The sequence below is a fragment of the Amphiura filiformis genome, chromosome 8 (assembly GCF_039555335.1).
Source record: "Amphiura filiformis chromosome 8, Afil_fr2py, whole genome shotgun sequence".
Lineage (NCBI taxonomy): Eukaryota > Metazoa > Echinodermata > Ophiuroidea > Amphilepidida > Amphiuridae > Amphiura > Amphiura filiformis.
The window spans coordinates 399,092-414,828 of NC_092635.1; the positions used below are offsets into that span (position 1 = coordinate 399,092).

General features: G+C 38.4%; 1 protein-coding gene across 1 annotated transcript; it reads right to left on the reverse strand.

The window, feature by feature from the left end:
• Positions 1 to 350: 350 nt before the first annotated feature.
• Positions 351 to 14,702, reverse strand: LOC140158477 (chromatin accessibility complex protein 1-like). Its single transcript, XM_072181572.1, has 3 exons — positions 14,473 to 14,702; positions 2,986 to 3,106; positions 351 to 925 (listed from the first exon to the last, which is right to left on the reverse strand). Exons 1-3 carry the CDS (start codon positions 14,596 to 14,598, stop codon positions 837 to 839), a joined length of 336 nt encoding a protein of 111 aa, XP_072037673.1. The 5' UTR covers positions 14,599 to 14,702; the 3' UTR covers positions 351 to 836.
• Between the last annotated feature and the right edge of the window lie 1,035 nt (positions 14,703 to 15,737).

Consider the following 15,737-nt stretch of genomic DNA (forward strand, 5'->3'; position numbering starts at 1 on the left):
CGCAGTATAAGCTGCTATTAACAGAACACATTGCTATCATATACAGTATTTGCACAGCTCTACATGTAAGATAACAACACAATTATTATTTTTTTTGGGGGGGGGAAGATGTTGCTTTGTTCTTGTTCTTCTCAGTTTGAAGGAAACACCAGAAATAGTGTTTCATTTTCATACAAAATGGGTTTGAAACTAGTTTCTGTCACTAAATACTGATAGTAAATTCCGCCAAGTAAAAATTATGGATATACATCTTTGTGTTACAAATTAATTTATACATTCACACAGCTACAAACCTTACACAAACATGGCTGTTCATTTTTCCCCATTTTACATGATCCAGGATCATGATTTTGAAATTATTTTGAAGTTTGTAAAACCTTACTACTCATCACTACTACATCTCACTGCATAACTTTACTGAAGGCACATCACTACAGAGCTAAGGATCTCATGAGGGCAGCATTATAGGCTGTATGTATGACACTGAAGGCACATCACTACAGAGCTAAGGATCTCATGAGGGCAGCATTACAGGCTGTATGTATGACACTGGATATTTATACTTCACTATTTTATTGATCCAGCTTGCCATAGGCATGAAATGTTGCAAATTTAGCATGACATCAAAAACCTTGAATTCATACATTCATTCAAAATCACACAAAAAAGACTGAATATATATTAAACTTTATTTGAGGACCGATAAAGGTGCACACATGCCTCTACAATCATGTATGCTCATGAAATCCTAGCGGTTTTATGCAGACCACTAATTGATAGTGGAATTTTGACCCAAAATATGTACAGAGTTCAGTATAAAAAGGTTGAGGTCAAGTTCATGCATCCTCTTCACTACTACTGTCCACACTTTGTTGCTGAAGTGAATTCAGGTAGTCTCTTACAAGAACCTTCTTGGGTACTACATCTAGAGAGAACAAGTGAGAAAAGAACATCACAATTAGAGACAATGGGTAAGATGAGGCACATTTCAGAGTTAACTTATTGTCACAGAGCTATTTGTCCAGTTACATCAAGTATGGGCTCATTACGAGGGCTCAGGGCAAGAATATCTTAACTCCAAAATGGCCATTTTGAGAAAACCACAAAAACCTGGACAAAACCACATCATTGTAACTCCGTGGAGATAAGATTTTGTGGTGCTGAGGGCAAAAGACCCCCTGCAGAGAGAATGCACACTCTATGGAACTCCACTGGAGTTAGGATGTTGTTGCTCTGAACACAGACCCTATAGTGATCTGACACATTCGGTACGTATGATTTTCAATTGTGTACCATTTGCATATGTACCATGGTGAAGTTAAGATTTTGTGGCTGTCAAATAGACAGTAGCTACATTTTCATACAAAATCACATTTTTGCCAAAATTGGTGTTAAGATATTGTTGCGCTGAGCTCTCGAAAATTTATTATTTATACTGTTTGATTATTTTACCTTTCAAATATGTTTTACAATTTGAAATCATCATTTGTTTAATTAGTGAAAACTATTAATATGTTAACGAGGATAAACCTGGATTATTATATTGCCAAATTATGTGCTATACATGCAAATAATATCTTAAATGACAGCTTGTTCATTCATTATTCATATTCAACTATTTTAAACTTAAGTCATCTTAATCTCAATTTCATGTATAAGAACTCACTGAGAACTGCAATTCTCAAGAACCACAAATATTTTCCCCTATTCATTACACATCAATGCCAAGATTTTCAGTCACAACATGCGTTTTGGTATTTAAACACCATAGAGACGTACATTTTTGGAAGGCTTAAATCCAAATTTCCAAATATATATGCAGCTAAAATAAATAAAGGATTATAAAGAAAATATTTTCAAAAATGTAACAAACATTTGGTGAATGAACTTAATTAAACATAGCAAAATTACACATTGTATTAAAGCTCATAGTGTGGCCTGTAACAAAAGTAAGATTTCCTTTGAGGATAGCGGTGTTTTTTGTGGGGCCTGAGAGCACATCATGAACAGAACACCAAACTACATTCTGAATACGAGGAATATCTTTCTGATATCAAATAAATTTGTTATAAATTTTTATAATACAAATTTTATGACAAATTATTAAAAAATGATATTTTTGACATTTAACAGTTCCCACAGTGGCGTAGCCAGGATTTTGGAACCGAGGGGGCACAACTTGTAAATGTACCGACGGAAATATTTTTTGCCGACGGAAGTTGTGAATGGTTGCCCCCAAATTTGTTTTCAATGGTTTGAAAAAGTGAAGAAAAAAAAAAAAAGGATATCAGGCGCTAGCAACTGAAAAACAACTAGTTTTATGTATAATTCACAATTTTTAAACATTTTTTATACAATTTTTCATTCTTTCTTTCATCACCGTGCATAAGCAAAGTAAAATATAAGTCCATTGATCAACCAAATTATTTTTCACCAACACCTTCTGTCTACCGACGGCCTCTCATGAACTGACAGCCATCATGGCGGGGTGGGGCACCAGCCCCTGCCCCCCCCCACTGGCTACACTACTGGTTCTCAAAGTAAACTTGATTTAAATCTAATGATATGTACTTAAAGCGTACATATCTGGAGTGGGATGGAAAGCTGTCCGTCATACAAAATTTTTGACCTTTCGTATTGAAAGATATATACATTTTTCCCCTAAAAGACTTTTTAGGTGTTTTGGGGGTTAAATTTTGTATTTCAAATATGAAAGGTTAAAATTATCATATGATGGACGGCTTTTCCTCCCAGCTACATACACTTTAAGTATGTCATTAGATTAATAAAGTTTACTGCAAGGATTACTATCAACAAATATCAATTTTTAATAATTTGCCATAAAATTTGCATTATATCCAAAAAAAAATCAATATAATTTGATATTAGATTCCTTGTAATGCAATTTGGTGTGTCTGATGTGCTCTCAGGCCCCACAAAAATACTGTGCAAAGGTGGATGACCGACCCCTTAATCTCTACTAACCTGCAAGGAACTGGAATGATTCATCTGTGTCTACTATTTCAGCTAGGTCATTATACACAAGATTCTTTTGGTTTGTTGTCCTGTCATAGGCTGTCTGGGCTATACATTGCACAAATAATTCCTGCAATAATTAAATCAAACATGATTAGTCAATTTATTTCCAATAGAACTTGACATCATAACAGGTTAGATTTTGCTGCCACCTTGCTGGGTCTCAACTGTGGAGGCATCTTTTTGAGAATATGAGAAATGCTTAAGGGGGTACTACACCCCTGTGGTAAATTTGTGACTATTTTTGCATTTTGGTCAAAAAATAATAACACACTGGTAACAAAAGTTATGTATATTATTGGGGCAAGGAATCCAATTACTACACTGAAATTTCAGTAACTCAAGACAAGCGGTTCAGTACATATGATAGGAAATGAGGTACATCCTAACGGTACCTTATTTGTTATCATAAATAACAAACCACTTGTCTTGGGTCACTGAAATTCCAGTGTAGTAATTGGATTCCTTGCCCCTATAATATGCATAACTTTTGTTACCACTGTGCTATTAGTTTTTGAGAAAAATGCAAAAATAGTCACAAATTTATCGAGGGGTGTAGTACCCCCTTAAGCGCAATAAATGGAACAATCCCAACCAAGAGAACAGCCTATGTCCCTTGGAAATCAGTGGTAAAGTAAGGTATGTCAAAAGCCAAAGTCCTGGGGTCACCACCAGCTTATAAATCTGAAGCTATTTAGCAAAACAATCTAGAAACGTGGTGTCATTGTGGGAATTTTTACACAGCGAATTTGCCAATTCGCTGTGTTCTGTCTTTTGCCAATTCTTCTTCTTCTTTCTGGCAACCAGCTTCTTCTCTTGCATGTTACATGCTACAATTATGTCACTTGCACATACGCATCGTCTATATCATATGTCTATAGGGTGTTCACAGATTTGGGGTCAAAGGTCATTAAGGGGTTATTTCCGGTGCATAAGCAAAAAAACCTTCAAAATGCCTCTAACACGTGACATTTTGTGTGACTTGCCACGTTTTGCCCTAGCTCTGTTATGCTTTTACCGATTTTGACCATACTTGATCACAAACACCACTGACCATGTTCCCACATGTGACATGACATTGAACTCCATTTGACCTTTGACCTGCTCACAATGGCAAAAATGCGATTTTTACTATAAAATGTATCTTCTTCCACAAATAACATGTGATGGTGACATGCTTAGGTTATGTGACTTGACTTTGGTCTGTGTCTATAGGGTGTTCACAGATATGGGGTCAAAGGTCATTAAGGGGGTCATTTCCGGTCTGAAAGCTATAAATATTCAAAAAATCACTGTTTTTACAAATTACATAGCAGAGTGTTGTCATTAGCACACATGCATTGCTACCAACCAAGGTCTTTGGGGTGTCCACAATTTTGGGGTCAAAGGTCATTAAGGGGTCGCTTCCGGTCAAAAACCAAATATCATCAAATATGTTCATTTTTTAAAATCTCAAAACGTAACCGGACCAGAGTAACATAAACTTCATATATGCATTAGTGTTACCCGATGTATGTACGGTATTTTTATTTTTTTGGTCAAAGGTCATTTAGATTAGATGTCATTTCCGGTTTTAAGCTAAATAACTTCAAGAATTTTTATCTCCATAACTAAGCATAGTAGATTTTTAAAATTTAAACGGTAACAATGCATTTTCTCAGTGTAGATGAGGTTTTTTTTATATTGGGTCAAAGGTCATAAAGGAGGTCAAAACGTCAAATTTGCAAAAAAATGTTTAAAATTGGCCCAATCGATCTCAAATTCAACAGGAACGATTCTTACGACATTCTAAACATGTTAAAATTATTTATGATCCCAAAGGTCAATGTTTACTCAATAGGTCAAAATATGGTTGGCAGATAGCTATTGGCTGTGTACCCAGATTCTATTGACTCTAGTTATCTCTGGATTAATGTTCACAAATGTAGCGATGCAGTGTGGAAATGATCAACTAAACCATCTTTTTCAAGACGAATCGAAAGATAGTGATAGTGATGAACAAGCATCTGAGTGATTCGATTTGTGGTGGCCACAGGGTAAAAAAAGACTAAAAAATTTTGTTATGTCTCAAAGCCCATTGCAGTTTTTTTTTTAAAGATTTTTTATAACTTAATTTTGAATTAAGATGTCATTTTCGAGTGCTCAAAAGTAAGCAGTAGAGACTGACCGATCAGATCGGGAGCTTCCTAATCGGGCCGATTATTAGCTTATCGGTAGTGATCTGCATCGGCCGATTTTTCCTTCATCCGCCGATGTAATGCACCGATCACCCAATATCATGAAAGTAATTGTTGAAGCTTAACAAGTATTCATTTATTGGTATAAATCAAGCGAAATTTAGCAAAAGAACAAGCTTTGTAGGCGATAAACATATATATAAAATCATACCGTGATTCAGGCACGCAGCTGAGATAATCAGGTAATTTCCCGCATGCATACTTCCGGGTTACACACGTGCGCCAGTGTCAGATTGGAGAGAGCTACGGGTCGCGTGCAAAACTCAACACTTCCGGGTTACACACGTGCGTGTCAGCTACGGGCCGCGTGTAAAACTCAATACTTCCGGGTTACACATGTGCGTGTCAGCTACGGGCCGTGTGCAAAACTCAATACTGAACGTAAACACAATATTAAAATGGGGCGATCGAATGATTCGACGGACTCGGATATCAGGGGGAAAAGGTAAATTGAACTTAGAATAATCATGGTCAAATTAAGTATTGTAAATGAGCACGGGAGTGTAGTTTTGCGCTCAGAGCATACATAATTATGGTAATACTTTGCGTACAAGTACCCTTTCAACATACAGGTGAAATTTACTCATGGCGATGGCAGCCATTGTTTACAATTGGGGAATTGGTAATCGGTGATCGGTGATCGAATCGGCAGATCAAAGAGGGAATTGATCGGCCAATCGGCCGATTCAGATAGGGACCTGATCGGTCAGACACTAGTAAGCAGCATAAAATTGTGGTTGATTTATACAATTGAAGAACAAATATCAATTATTATATACCTAAACAATGCGAACTATATCGAATCACGTAACTTTTCTTCCAAAATTGCCACAGAATTTCATGATTTTACGGCAAAAAAACTATAAAAAAATGAAAATGAAAAATGAATTTGCCGTTTCAGCTGACATGGATGCACTAAGAAAAACGCGCGCATGGGCTTTAGCCTTTGAGACAAACAAATAAAACATGATCCATTTCGGGGAAGTATTCAAAACTACTGGTCCCTCGGTGTTGGATACTACTTCAAATCATCCAACACCTCGGAACCAGTAGTTTTGACTACTTCCCCTCAAAACATGTCGTATTTATTTATTTAATATTTCTTTAACCAGAGTAGCCCCTTCAGTAACTAGTACTGATCTCCAACTGAGGGGGTCCTATTTGGATACTAATATCACTATAAATGTAAACTTGGATTTGAGGTCGGCTAAAAAGTAGACCATTTCGGGGACTGTAATTGGTGTAGATGTCACATTTTGAACAGTGAGCGATAAGTGACCAACTTGGCTGTCAGCACAAGTATTGGGCCTTGCTCAGAATTCTGTCGGTCCGTGCCACGTCACTTCCGGTTGATGATGCGACTCACGGTCGAGTGAAAACATTCGATTTTTGTTGATGATTTCTGTCATTGGTGTTATGTAAATTTCGATCGCAAATAGTCAGTGGAATCAAACAACCGTTTCTAAGTCTTCTGAGTGGAAGAAACTTACTTGATTTACCGTTTATATACTGACAAACTTAAAATTAAATTCCATGGTCGAAAGTGTCGTTTTTTCCGAAATTGAATGTCACTCCAACAACATCGCTATGTAGCCTCCTTCACAGCCGGTTTCTGTTGTTCATAACAAAGCGTGAGCCACATGCAGTTTGGGCCTGAGACTAGAGATAGCCCGGATGTTGGACCGAGTCAATAGTCAATAAAGTCTTATTCAGATCCCTTTTACAAATTAAGCGTACTGCTAGCCATCCAGCGCGTATTATTTGCACAAGGTCCAAATGCACACGCTTGACGTCTGAATAAGACTTTAGTCATGTAGTCTAGATTGTTGTGTAGTCATGGATGCACTTGCAGCTATGCAGGATGGTAGTTTGCAAAATTGCAATTTTACACAGAAATGAATGGTAAAAATAACATAATAACAAATAATAAGGGCCTCCCTCGCCAATTTTTGAGAAAGTTCAGAAGATAAACATGCTATTTTTTTACTTGTTGTAGTACCCTCCCTAACAGTCAATACATGGATCGAATCCATGGGTTCCTACAGTCATCTGAGGGCTGATGACACACATTCGATGGGTGTTAACTGGAAGAAACTGTCTACCCAATATTATAATAGGTGGTGATTTCAACACACCTGATATTAATTGGACATCTATGACCATTAAGAAAAATCCACAGTATGGCAAGAAACTTAATCAAACTCTTCTAGACATAGCAAATGACAACATGCTAACCCAAGTCCAGCATGTTCCTACCCGTGGTGACAATATACTGGATTTGTGCTTCACAACTCTTCCTGATCAAGTGAAGGACGAATATGCAGTCCCAGGAATTGGTGACCATGATGCAGTTTCTGTGAACCTTGACACTGCTGTCAAGTACAGCCGTAAGCAACCAAGAACTGTTTACCAATTCAGGAAAGGGAACATGGATGGAGTCAGAAAAGACATGGAGGATTTCAAGGACTGTTTCTTGGAATATGAACCGATGGGAAATAACATTGAAGACAACTGGAATTCACTTAAGAATGCAATTTTCAAGGCAATGGACAACAATGTCCCAACAAAACAGTTATCAACATGGCAACATGTGCCTTGGATGACTACCACCATCAAAAGATTAATAAGAAAGAAAAAGAGACAATGGAACAAAGCAAAGAGGACACAAACGGAGGAAGACTGGGAAACTTTTAGAAAGTTGAGGAAGGAAGTGAAAGCTGAGATGAAGAAATCTCATGAAAAGTATGTTGGTGGAATCCTGGACAACTCACTGAAAGAGACACCAAAGAAGTTTTGGTCATTATATAAGTAGTCTGAAGAAGGACACCAATGGTATACCAACATTGAAAACTGACAATGGGCCAGCGATAGACAGCAAGATACATTGAATGAACAGTATCAGTCGGTATTTACCAAAGAAGATACATCACACATACCAAAGGAAACCACAAATTGCTATCCACCAATGCCCAATATAATGTTCACTACTGAAGGCATAGAAAAACTGCTGCGGGAATTAAACCCAACCAAAGCTTCAGGGCCAGACCTTATCCCGATTCGCATCTTGAAAGAGGCAGCCCAGCAGATCGCACCAGTCCTGCAGGTCATATTTACCCAATCATACCAAACTGGCAACCTACCGCAAGATTGGCTCTCTGCGAATGTGGTCGCTATTTTCAAGAAGGGCAATCATAATGTACCAGCTAACTATCGCCCAGTATCGTTGACTTGCGTGATTACAAAGTTAATGGAACATATCATCTTCCATGCCATAATGGACCACATAGACTCACACAACCTGCTCCAAAACTACCAACATGGATTTAGGCAGAAGCATTCAACGGAGTCCCAGTTGATAGTCACCATGGAGGAGATAGCGAGGCGTTGGATAATCACCATCAAATCGATATGCTGATACTCGATTTTTCCAAGGCCTTCGATACTGTGCCCCATCAGCGACTCCTTGGAAAGATTGACCACTACGGAATCGCGACAACACCAAGAAATGGATAACAACCTGGCTCACTACAAGATCACAACGAGTTGTTGTAGATGGAGAGGCATCCGAGTCCATCCACGTTCAATCTGGAGTGCCGCAAGGCACAGTCTTGGGGCCCTTGATGTTTCTCTTATACATAAATGACATCGGGAAGAATATCAACTCATCCATCAAGCTCTTCGCTGATGACTGTCTTCTCTTTCGAAACATCAATACAGCAGAAGATACCAGAGTGTTACAAAATGACCTAAGCAACCTATGCAACTGGACTGAGAAGTGGCAGATGCTCTTTAATGCGAAAAAATGTCACACCATGCGCATAGGAAGAAGCAGCCTATCATCTCTAATTACACCATGGGAGAAGAAGTACTCACCACAGTTTCAAGTCAAGCATACCTAGGAGTGGAGATCCATGAGAAACTCAGCTGGAAACCACATATAAAGGCAATGACAGCAAAAGCCAACAGAACCCTGGGTTTCATCAGACGAAATCTGGGCAGATGTTCTTCCTCCATCAAGCAACAAGCATACACAGCTTTAGTCAGATCGCAGCTTGAATATGGGGCAACAATTTGGGATCCTTACCGGCAGAACCAGATCGACAGCATTGAGAAAATTCAAAGGAGGGCAGTACGCTTCATAACTGGCAATTATCAAAGGGAAGCAAGCGTCACAGCTATGAGACTTGACATTGGTCTACCAACCCTTGAGGATCGGCGCAAACAATCACGCCTGGTGACAATGTACAAGATCCTCAACCATCAGGTAGCTGTTCCCCTTCCTGACTACATCACGCCTAAAGGAAGAGCAACCAGAAGTCAACACCAACACAGATTCACTAGACTGAGCACATCTACAGATTCATACAAGTACAGTTTCTTCCCCCGGACCATGAAAGATTGGGACGAGCTTCCTCACAGCACCATAGAGCTGCCCACCTTGGAGCAGTTCAAGGAAGCCGTCAGCACCGAGTAGTTGGCATGCATCATTTATTTTATTTATTTTATTTATTTATTACACTTTATCACTGGCACAGAATTACAAGAAATATATAATATTGCACATAAGTTACATCAAAAATTACACAATATTATGAAAGGAACATTTGTTTTAAAAAGTCCAGTGAATGGCTGGAGCGAACAGGTGCCAGGCACCTCTAAGACCGCCCCACCAAAACCAAAAAAGAAGGGAAGGGAAAAATAAATTAGAGGGGAAAATGCAGGTAAGTTACATTTGCCTGCAATTTGGACAATTACAAAAAGAGGTCCAAGTGCAAACAGAAGTTGCATCAAAGGTGCGAGCAAATTTGGACTGGTAAAACTCCAAAACTTGGTGCTTAAATGAAGCAACAGAATTTGTAGATCTGATAATACTAGGGAGCTGGTTCCAAATGGGCACCATACGCTGAAAAAAGCCCATCTTGTGGCACTCAGTTTTAGAAAGCTGATTTACCAGCAACAAAGGATCAGAGGAAAATCTGGTGGTGGGACGGTCTTTGTTAATACCATTAAAAACTACATAATCATCTAGATTGATGTCATATAATCCCAGATTGCACTTGAAAAATATATTGAGATCAACATATTCTCTTCTAAAACTTAATGGGAGAAGAGTTAGCTCTGTTAACCTTTCTTTGTACTCAGCCTCGGGATAATCTAAAATGAATTTAGTTGCCCTTCTCTGGACCCCCTCAACTTTCTGGATGTTGCGCTTTGAGGTACCACTCCAGAGGGGACTGCAATATTCCAAATCACTACGAACCAAGGCTGAGTACAAAGTCCTGGATACATGACGAGGGGCATTGAAGACAAGGCGGTAAACGTAGCGGAACGTCCTCTTGTTATCCAAGACAGATTATAAGAGATTAGACCCGTGCATGCTTGACAATCGATCTCTGAGCCCCTCTTGACTAACGACCCCGGGCTAACGACATACCCGTGCATCATGAATCGATTGATCACGCCCACAGTTACACAGTTCGAAAGTTAAATATTGATTATGAACCTTGCCTTAACAGATGAGGCCGGGAGATGATGCGCTACATATTTTATTCGACCACAACTAGAAAGTTCACAAATAGGCCTATGTAGTAAAAAAACGAACAAGTTATGAAAATCAAGACTAAAAAGTCGGGCCATGTAGTCAATGGCGCCCCTAGGGAAGACACCATTACTCGACGGATACATAACCATAACAAGAGAGCCAGAGAGAGAGAGGGGGGGGGGGAGGGAGAGTGAAAGAACAATTAGAGAAAAGAAAAGACAATTAGCTGTGGTCTAAGACCACGAACACAGCCGTGTTGTGACCCCTTAATGACCTTTGACCCTAAAATATATGAAAACCCCATAGACATTGGCTAATGTCAATGTATGTGTGCACATGGCATAACTTTGCCATGTTTTTTTTTGGCAGAAGGGCATTTTGAAGGTTTTTGTCTCAGACCGAAGTGACCCCTTAATGACCTTTGACCCCAAATCTGTGTACACCCCATAGACACTTGGTAATAACAATGCATGTGTGCAAGTGGCATCACTGTCCCACGTAATTTGTGGGAGAAGATGCATTTTAAAGGTATTTCGTTTCATACCGGAAATGACCCCTTAATGACCTATGACCCCAAATGAAAAAATACCATATATACATTGGGTAAACACAATTCATGTGTGAACATACCATCACTCTCCTATGTTTTTCTTAGCTAATAAAAATTTTTGAAGATATTTCAATTTATACCGAAGTGACCCCTTAATGACCTTTGACCCCAAATCTGTGTACACCCCATAGACACTGAGTAATAACAATGCATGTGTGCAAGTGGCACCGCTTGTCCTCACGTAATTTGTGGGAGAAGATGCATTTTAAAGGTATTTCGTTTTATACCAGAAATGACCCCTTAATGACCATTGACCCAAAAAAAAAAATACCAGTATATACATTGGGTAAACACAATTCATGTGTGAACATACCATCACTCTCCTATGTTTTTCTTAGCTAATAAAAATTTGTGAAGATATTTCGATTTATACCGGAAGTGACCCCTTAATGACCTTTGACCCCAAATCTGTGTACACCCCATTGACACTGAGTAATATCAATGCATGTGTGCAAGTGGCATCACTTTCCTACGTAATTTGTGGGAGAAGATGCATTTTAAACGTATTTCGTTTTATACCGGAAATGACCCCTTAATGACCTTTTGACCCCAATTAAAAAATACCATATAAACATTGGGTAAACACAATTCATGTTTGAACAAACCATTACTCTCCTATGTTTTTCTTAGCTAATAAAATTTTTTTAAGGTATTTCGTTTTATACCGGAAGTGACCCCTTAATGACCTTTGACCCCAAATCTGTGTACACCACATGGACACTGGTTAATAACAATTCATGTGTGCAAGTGGCGCCGCTGTCATAACGTAAGTTGTGGGAGAAGATGCATTTTTAGTTGAAATCACGTTTTTGACCCCTATGACCCTGTGTGACCTTTGACCCCACAAGTTTCATGTGACATGTAGGGGCACGGTCAATGATCATTGTGACCAAGTTAGGTCAAAATCGATGTAAGCATGTGAGTGCTAGAGCAAATGTAATGGTTGACAGAAAGAAGAAAGAAGAACTAGACTTAGCTGTGGTCTAAGACCACGAACACAGCCGTGTTGTGACCTCTTAATGACCGTTGACCCCAAAATGTATGAAAACCCCATAGGCATTGGCTAATGTCAATGTATGCGTGCACGTGGCATTATTTTGCCATGTTATTTGTGGCAGAAGGGCATTTTGAACGTTTTTCGTCTCAGACCGGAAGTGGCCCCTTAATGACCTTTGACCCCAAATCTGTGTACACCCCATAAACACTGGGTAATAACAATGCATGTGTGTAAGTGGCATCACTGTCCTGAGTAATTTGTGGGAGAAGATGCATTTTAAAGGTATTTCGTTTTATACCGGAAATGACCACTTAATGACCTTTGACCCCAAAAAAAAAATATCATATATACATTGGTTAAACACAATTCATGTGTGAACATACCATTACTCTCCTATGTTCTTCTTATCTAATACATTTTTTGAAGATATTTCAATTTATACCGAAGTGGCCCCTTAATGACCTTTTGGCCCCAAATCTGTGTACACCACATTGACACTGGGTAATAGCAATGCATGTGTGCAAGTGGTGTCACTGTCCTACGTAATTTGTGGGAGAAGATGCATTTTTAAAGGTATTTCGTTTTTATTCGGAAGTGACCCCTTAATGACCTTTTGACCCCAAATAAAAAAATACCACATATACATTGGGTAAATGCAACTCATATGTGAATATACCGTTACTGTCCTATGTTTTCCTTAGCTAATAAAAAAATTTGAAAGTATTTCGTTTTATACCGGAAGGGACCCCTTAATGACCTTTGACCCCAAATCTGTGTACACCATATAGACACTGGTTAATAACAACGCATGTGTGCAAGTGGCGTCACTGTCGTACGTAATCTGTAGGCGAAGATGCACTTTTAGCTGAAATCACGTTTTTGACCCCTATGACCCCTGCGTGACCTTTGACCCCACAAATTTCATGTGACATGTAGGGGCACGGTCAATGATCATTGTGACCAAGTTAAGTCAAAATCGATATAAGCATGTGAGTGCTAGAGCAAATGTAATGGTTGACAGAAAGAAAGAAGAAAGAAGAAGAAGATCCTGTAAGAAAAAAGACACAGCCGTGACTAACGTCACGGCTGTGTAAAGAAAGAACCTGTAAGAAAAAAGACACAGCCGTGACTAACGTCACGGCTGTGTAAATATAAAAAATACATGTATTATCAATTTTTGTGAAAATATTAAAGACATTTAAATAAGAAACAATCAACAAATATAAATAGGGCCTAAATAGATAAATAAATAAGGCTAATATAAATAAATAAATGAATTATTATAAATATATATTAAAATAAGAGCGAGAGAGAGAGAGAGAGAATATAGCATACACATTAAACAAACAAAAATAAATAAATAAATAAATAAATAAATAAATAAATAAATAAATAAATAAATAAATCAGGCTAATAATATAAATTGATTAATTATATAAATAAATAAACAGAGAAAATAACATGCACTTGCACAAATTTAAACAAATACTAGTAAATAGGCCTAAATGGATTATAATAAAAACAAATAGGCCTAGAGAGAGAGAAGAAAATAACATTTTAATACGTGCGATATGAACCGGGGATATGAACCCGGGCACAAAACAATAGCATCAAACGCACATCAATACGGACAAGTACCAGCATAACGGTAGCATAACGGTATATCACGTGCTCAACATGATCAATTATAGTAATTGATAGATAGAGGTCACCACGATCGATTGATCGGTGCACTTGATATTGGGTAAGCTGCTCTAGGAGTTCGTCGGTCAATATAATCTCTTATAATCTGTCTTGGATAACAAGAGGACGTTACGCTACGTTTACCGCCTTGTCATTGAAGCCAACATCACTGTTTTTACTTGCACCTTGACTGTACATATTTGGCACATGCACGAGCCGTCCATCGTCGGCAGCACCCTCGTCTAGATGCTGAAAAGGCTTTGACGAGTAACCAAGTAGAAGTAGAAGTAGAAGTCAATGACAGTTTTGTAAGCTTACTCATGCATTGCATGCCATGGCATTGTAACTTGTATGTAAGAATACGTACCGTCGCTTTTGTGATGAGAAACAAGGACTCTTGATTTATACTTGCAATCTCTGGTGAACTTTTCATTATGGTCCGTATCCTGGCTATAGGTAGCAAGGTCATTTTGGCTGTTTTAGAGTCACCCATTTTACTTTTTATTGGTTTGATTTCATGAAAATAAACAAAACATTTGTCCAGCTTTCTCAGATTTTTTGTTTCGCCCGCACTATCCTGAAAATGATGTACTATTCAAGGCTGACATCCTAATGCTGGTTTCATACTACCCTGCCGTTTGCCGCTGAGCGGCGTAGCGCACGTGCATTGCAGACAAACGGACACAATAAAGGCTTGTCATTGGTTGAAACGCCCTGCCGCTTGCCGCAGCGGCAAGCGGCAGGAAAGTATGCTGAAGACTTAAGTGCTGAGCCATGTATCCATGTACGCCACATAACATGAATAATGATTAGGTGACATCATGCACCCCATTTTATTTTTATTCGAGAAATCAAGAAAATAATTAGACCTACTACATGTACTACTAGTCCATTTCAAGCAAAATTTTTCCCATAATTTTGCTTACAAGCAATTAGCAATATGAAATCACTAAGGGACCATTCACAAACACTTGTTAGGGACCGTTCACAAACACTTGTTAGGGGGCTGATGCAAAAGGGGCCCTGAAAATTTTGACCCTCCTAAAGGGGGCCCTGAAAAAATGACCACAAATTTTCCTGGAAAATTGAGTTTACATGCTTTTCTGGTATAAAATATTTTTGCATCAGGCCCCCCTTACAAGTGTTTGTGAACGGCCCTTAGGGGGGCTGATGCAAAAAATTATCGTGAAAATTTTCGCCCCCCTTTTCAGACCTCAAAAATTTCAGGGAACCTCATGGAAAATAATATAAACTCAATTTTCCCAGGAAAATTTGTGGCCATTTTTTCAGGCCCCCCTTAGGAGGGTCACAAGTTGTAAGCCCCTCCCTTTTTTGCATCAGGCCCCCTAACAAGTGTTTGTGAACGGTCCCTTTTAAAATAGCCTAAGAAAATAAATCTATAATTTTCAATCAATCAATTAATCAAGCAACATAGGCTATATAATTTATCAATCAATCAATCAACATATCAATCATTCAATGAATCATATTACGTAATCCTACATTGAATCCATTAACCAAACACTCAATTAACAAATTATTATCAGTAATTATCCGTCAACCAATCAATCAATCAATCATTAATTCAATTTATTCATTCAGTCAATTAATTCTTTAGTCAATCAAGCACTA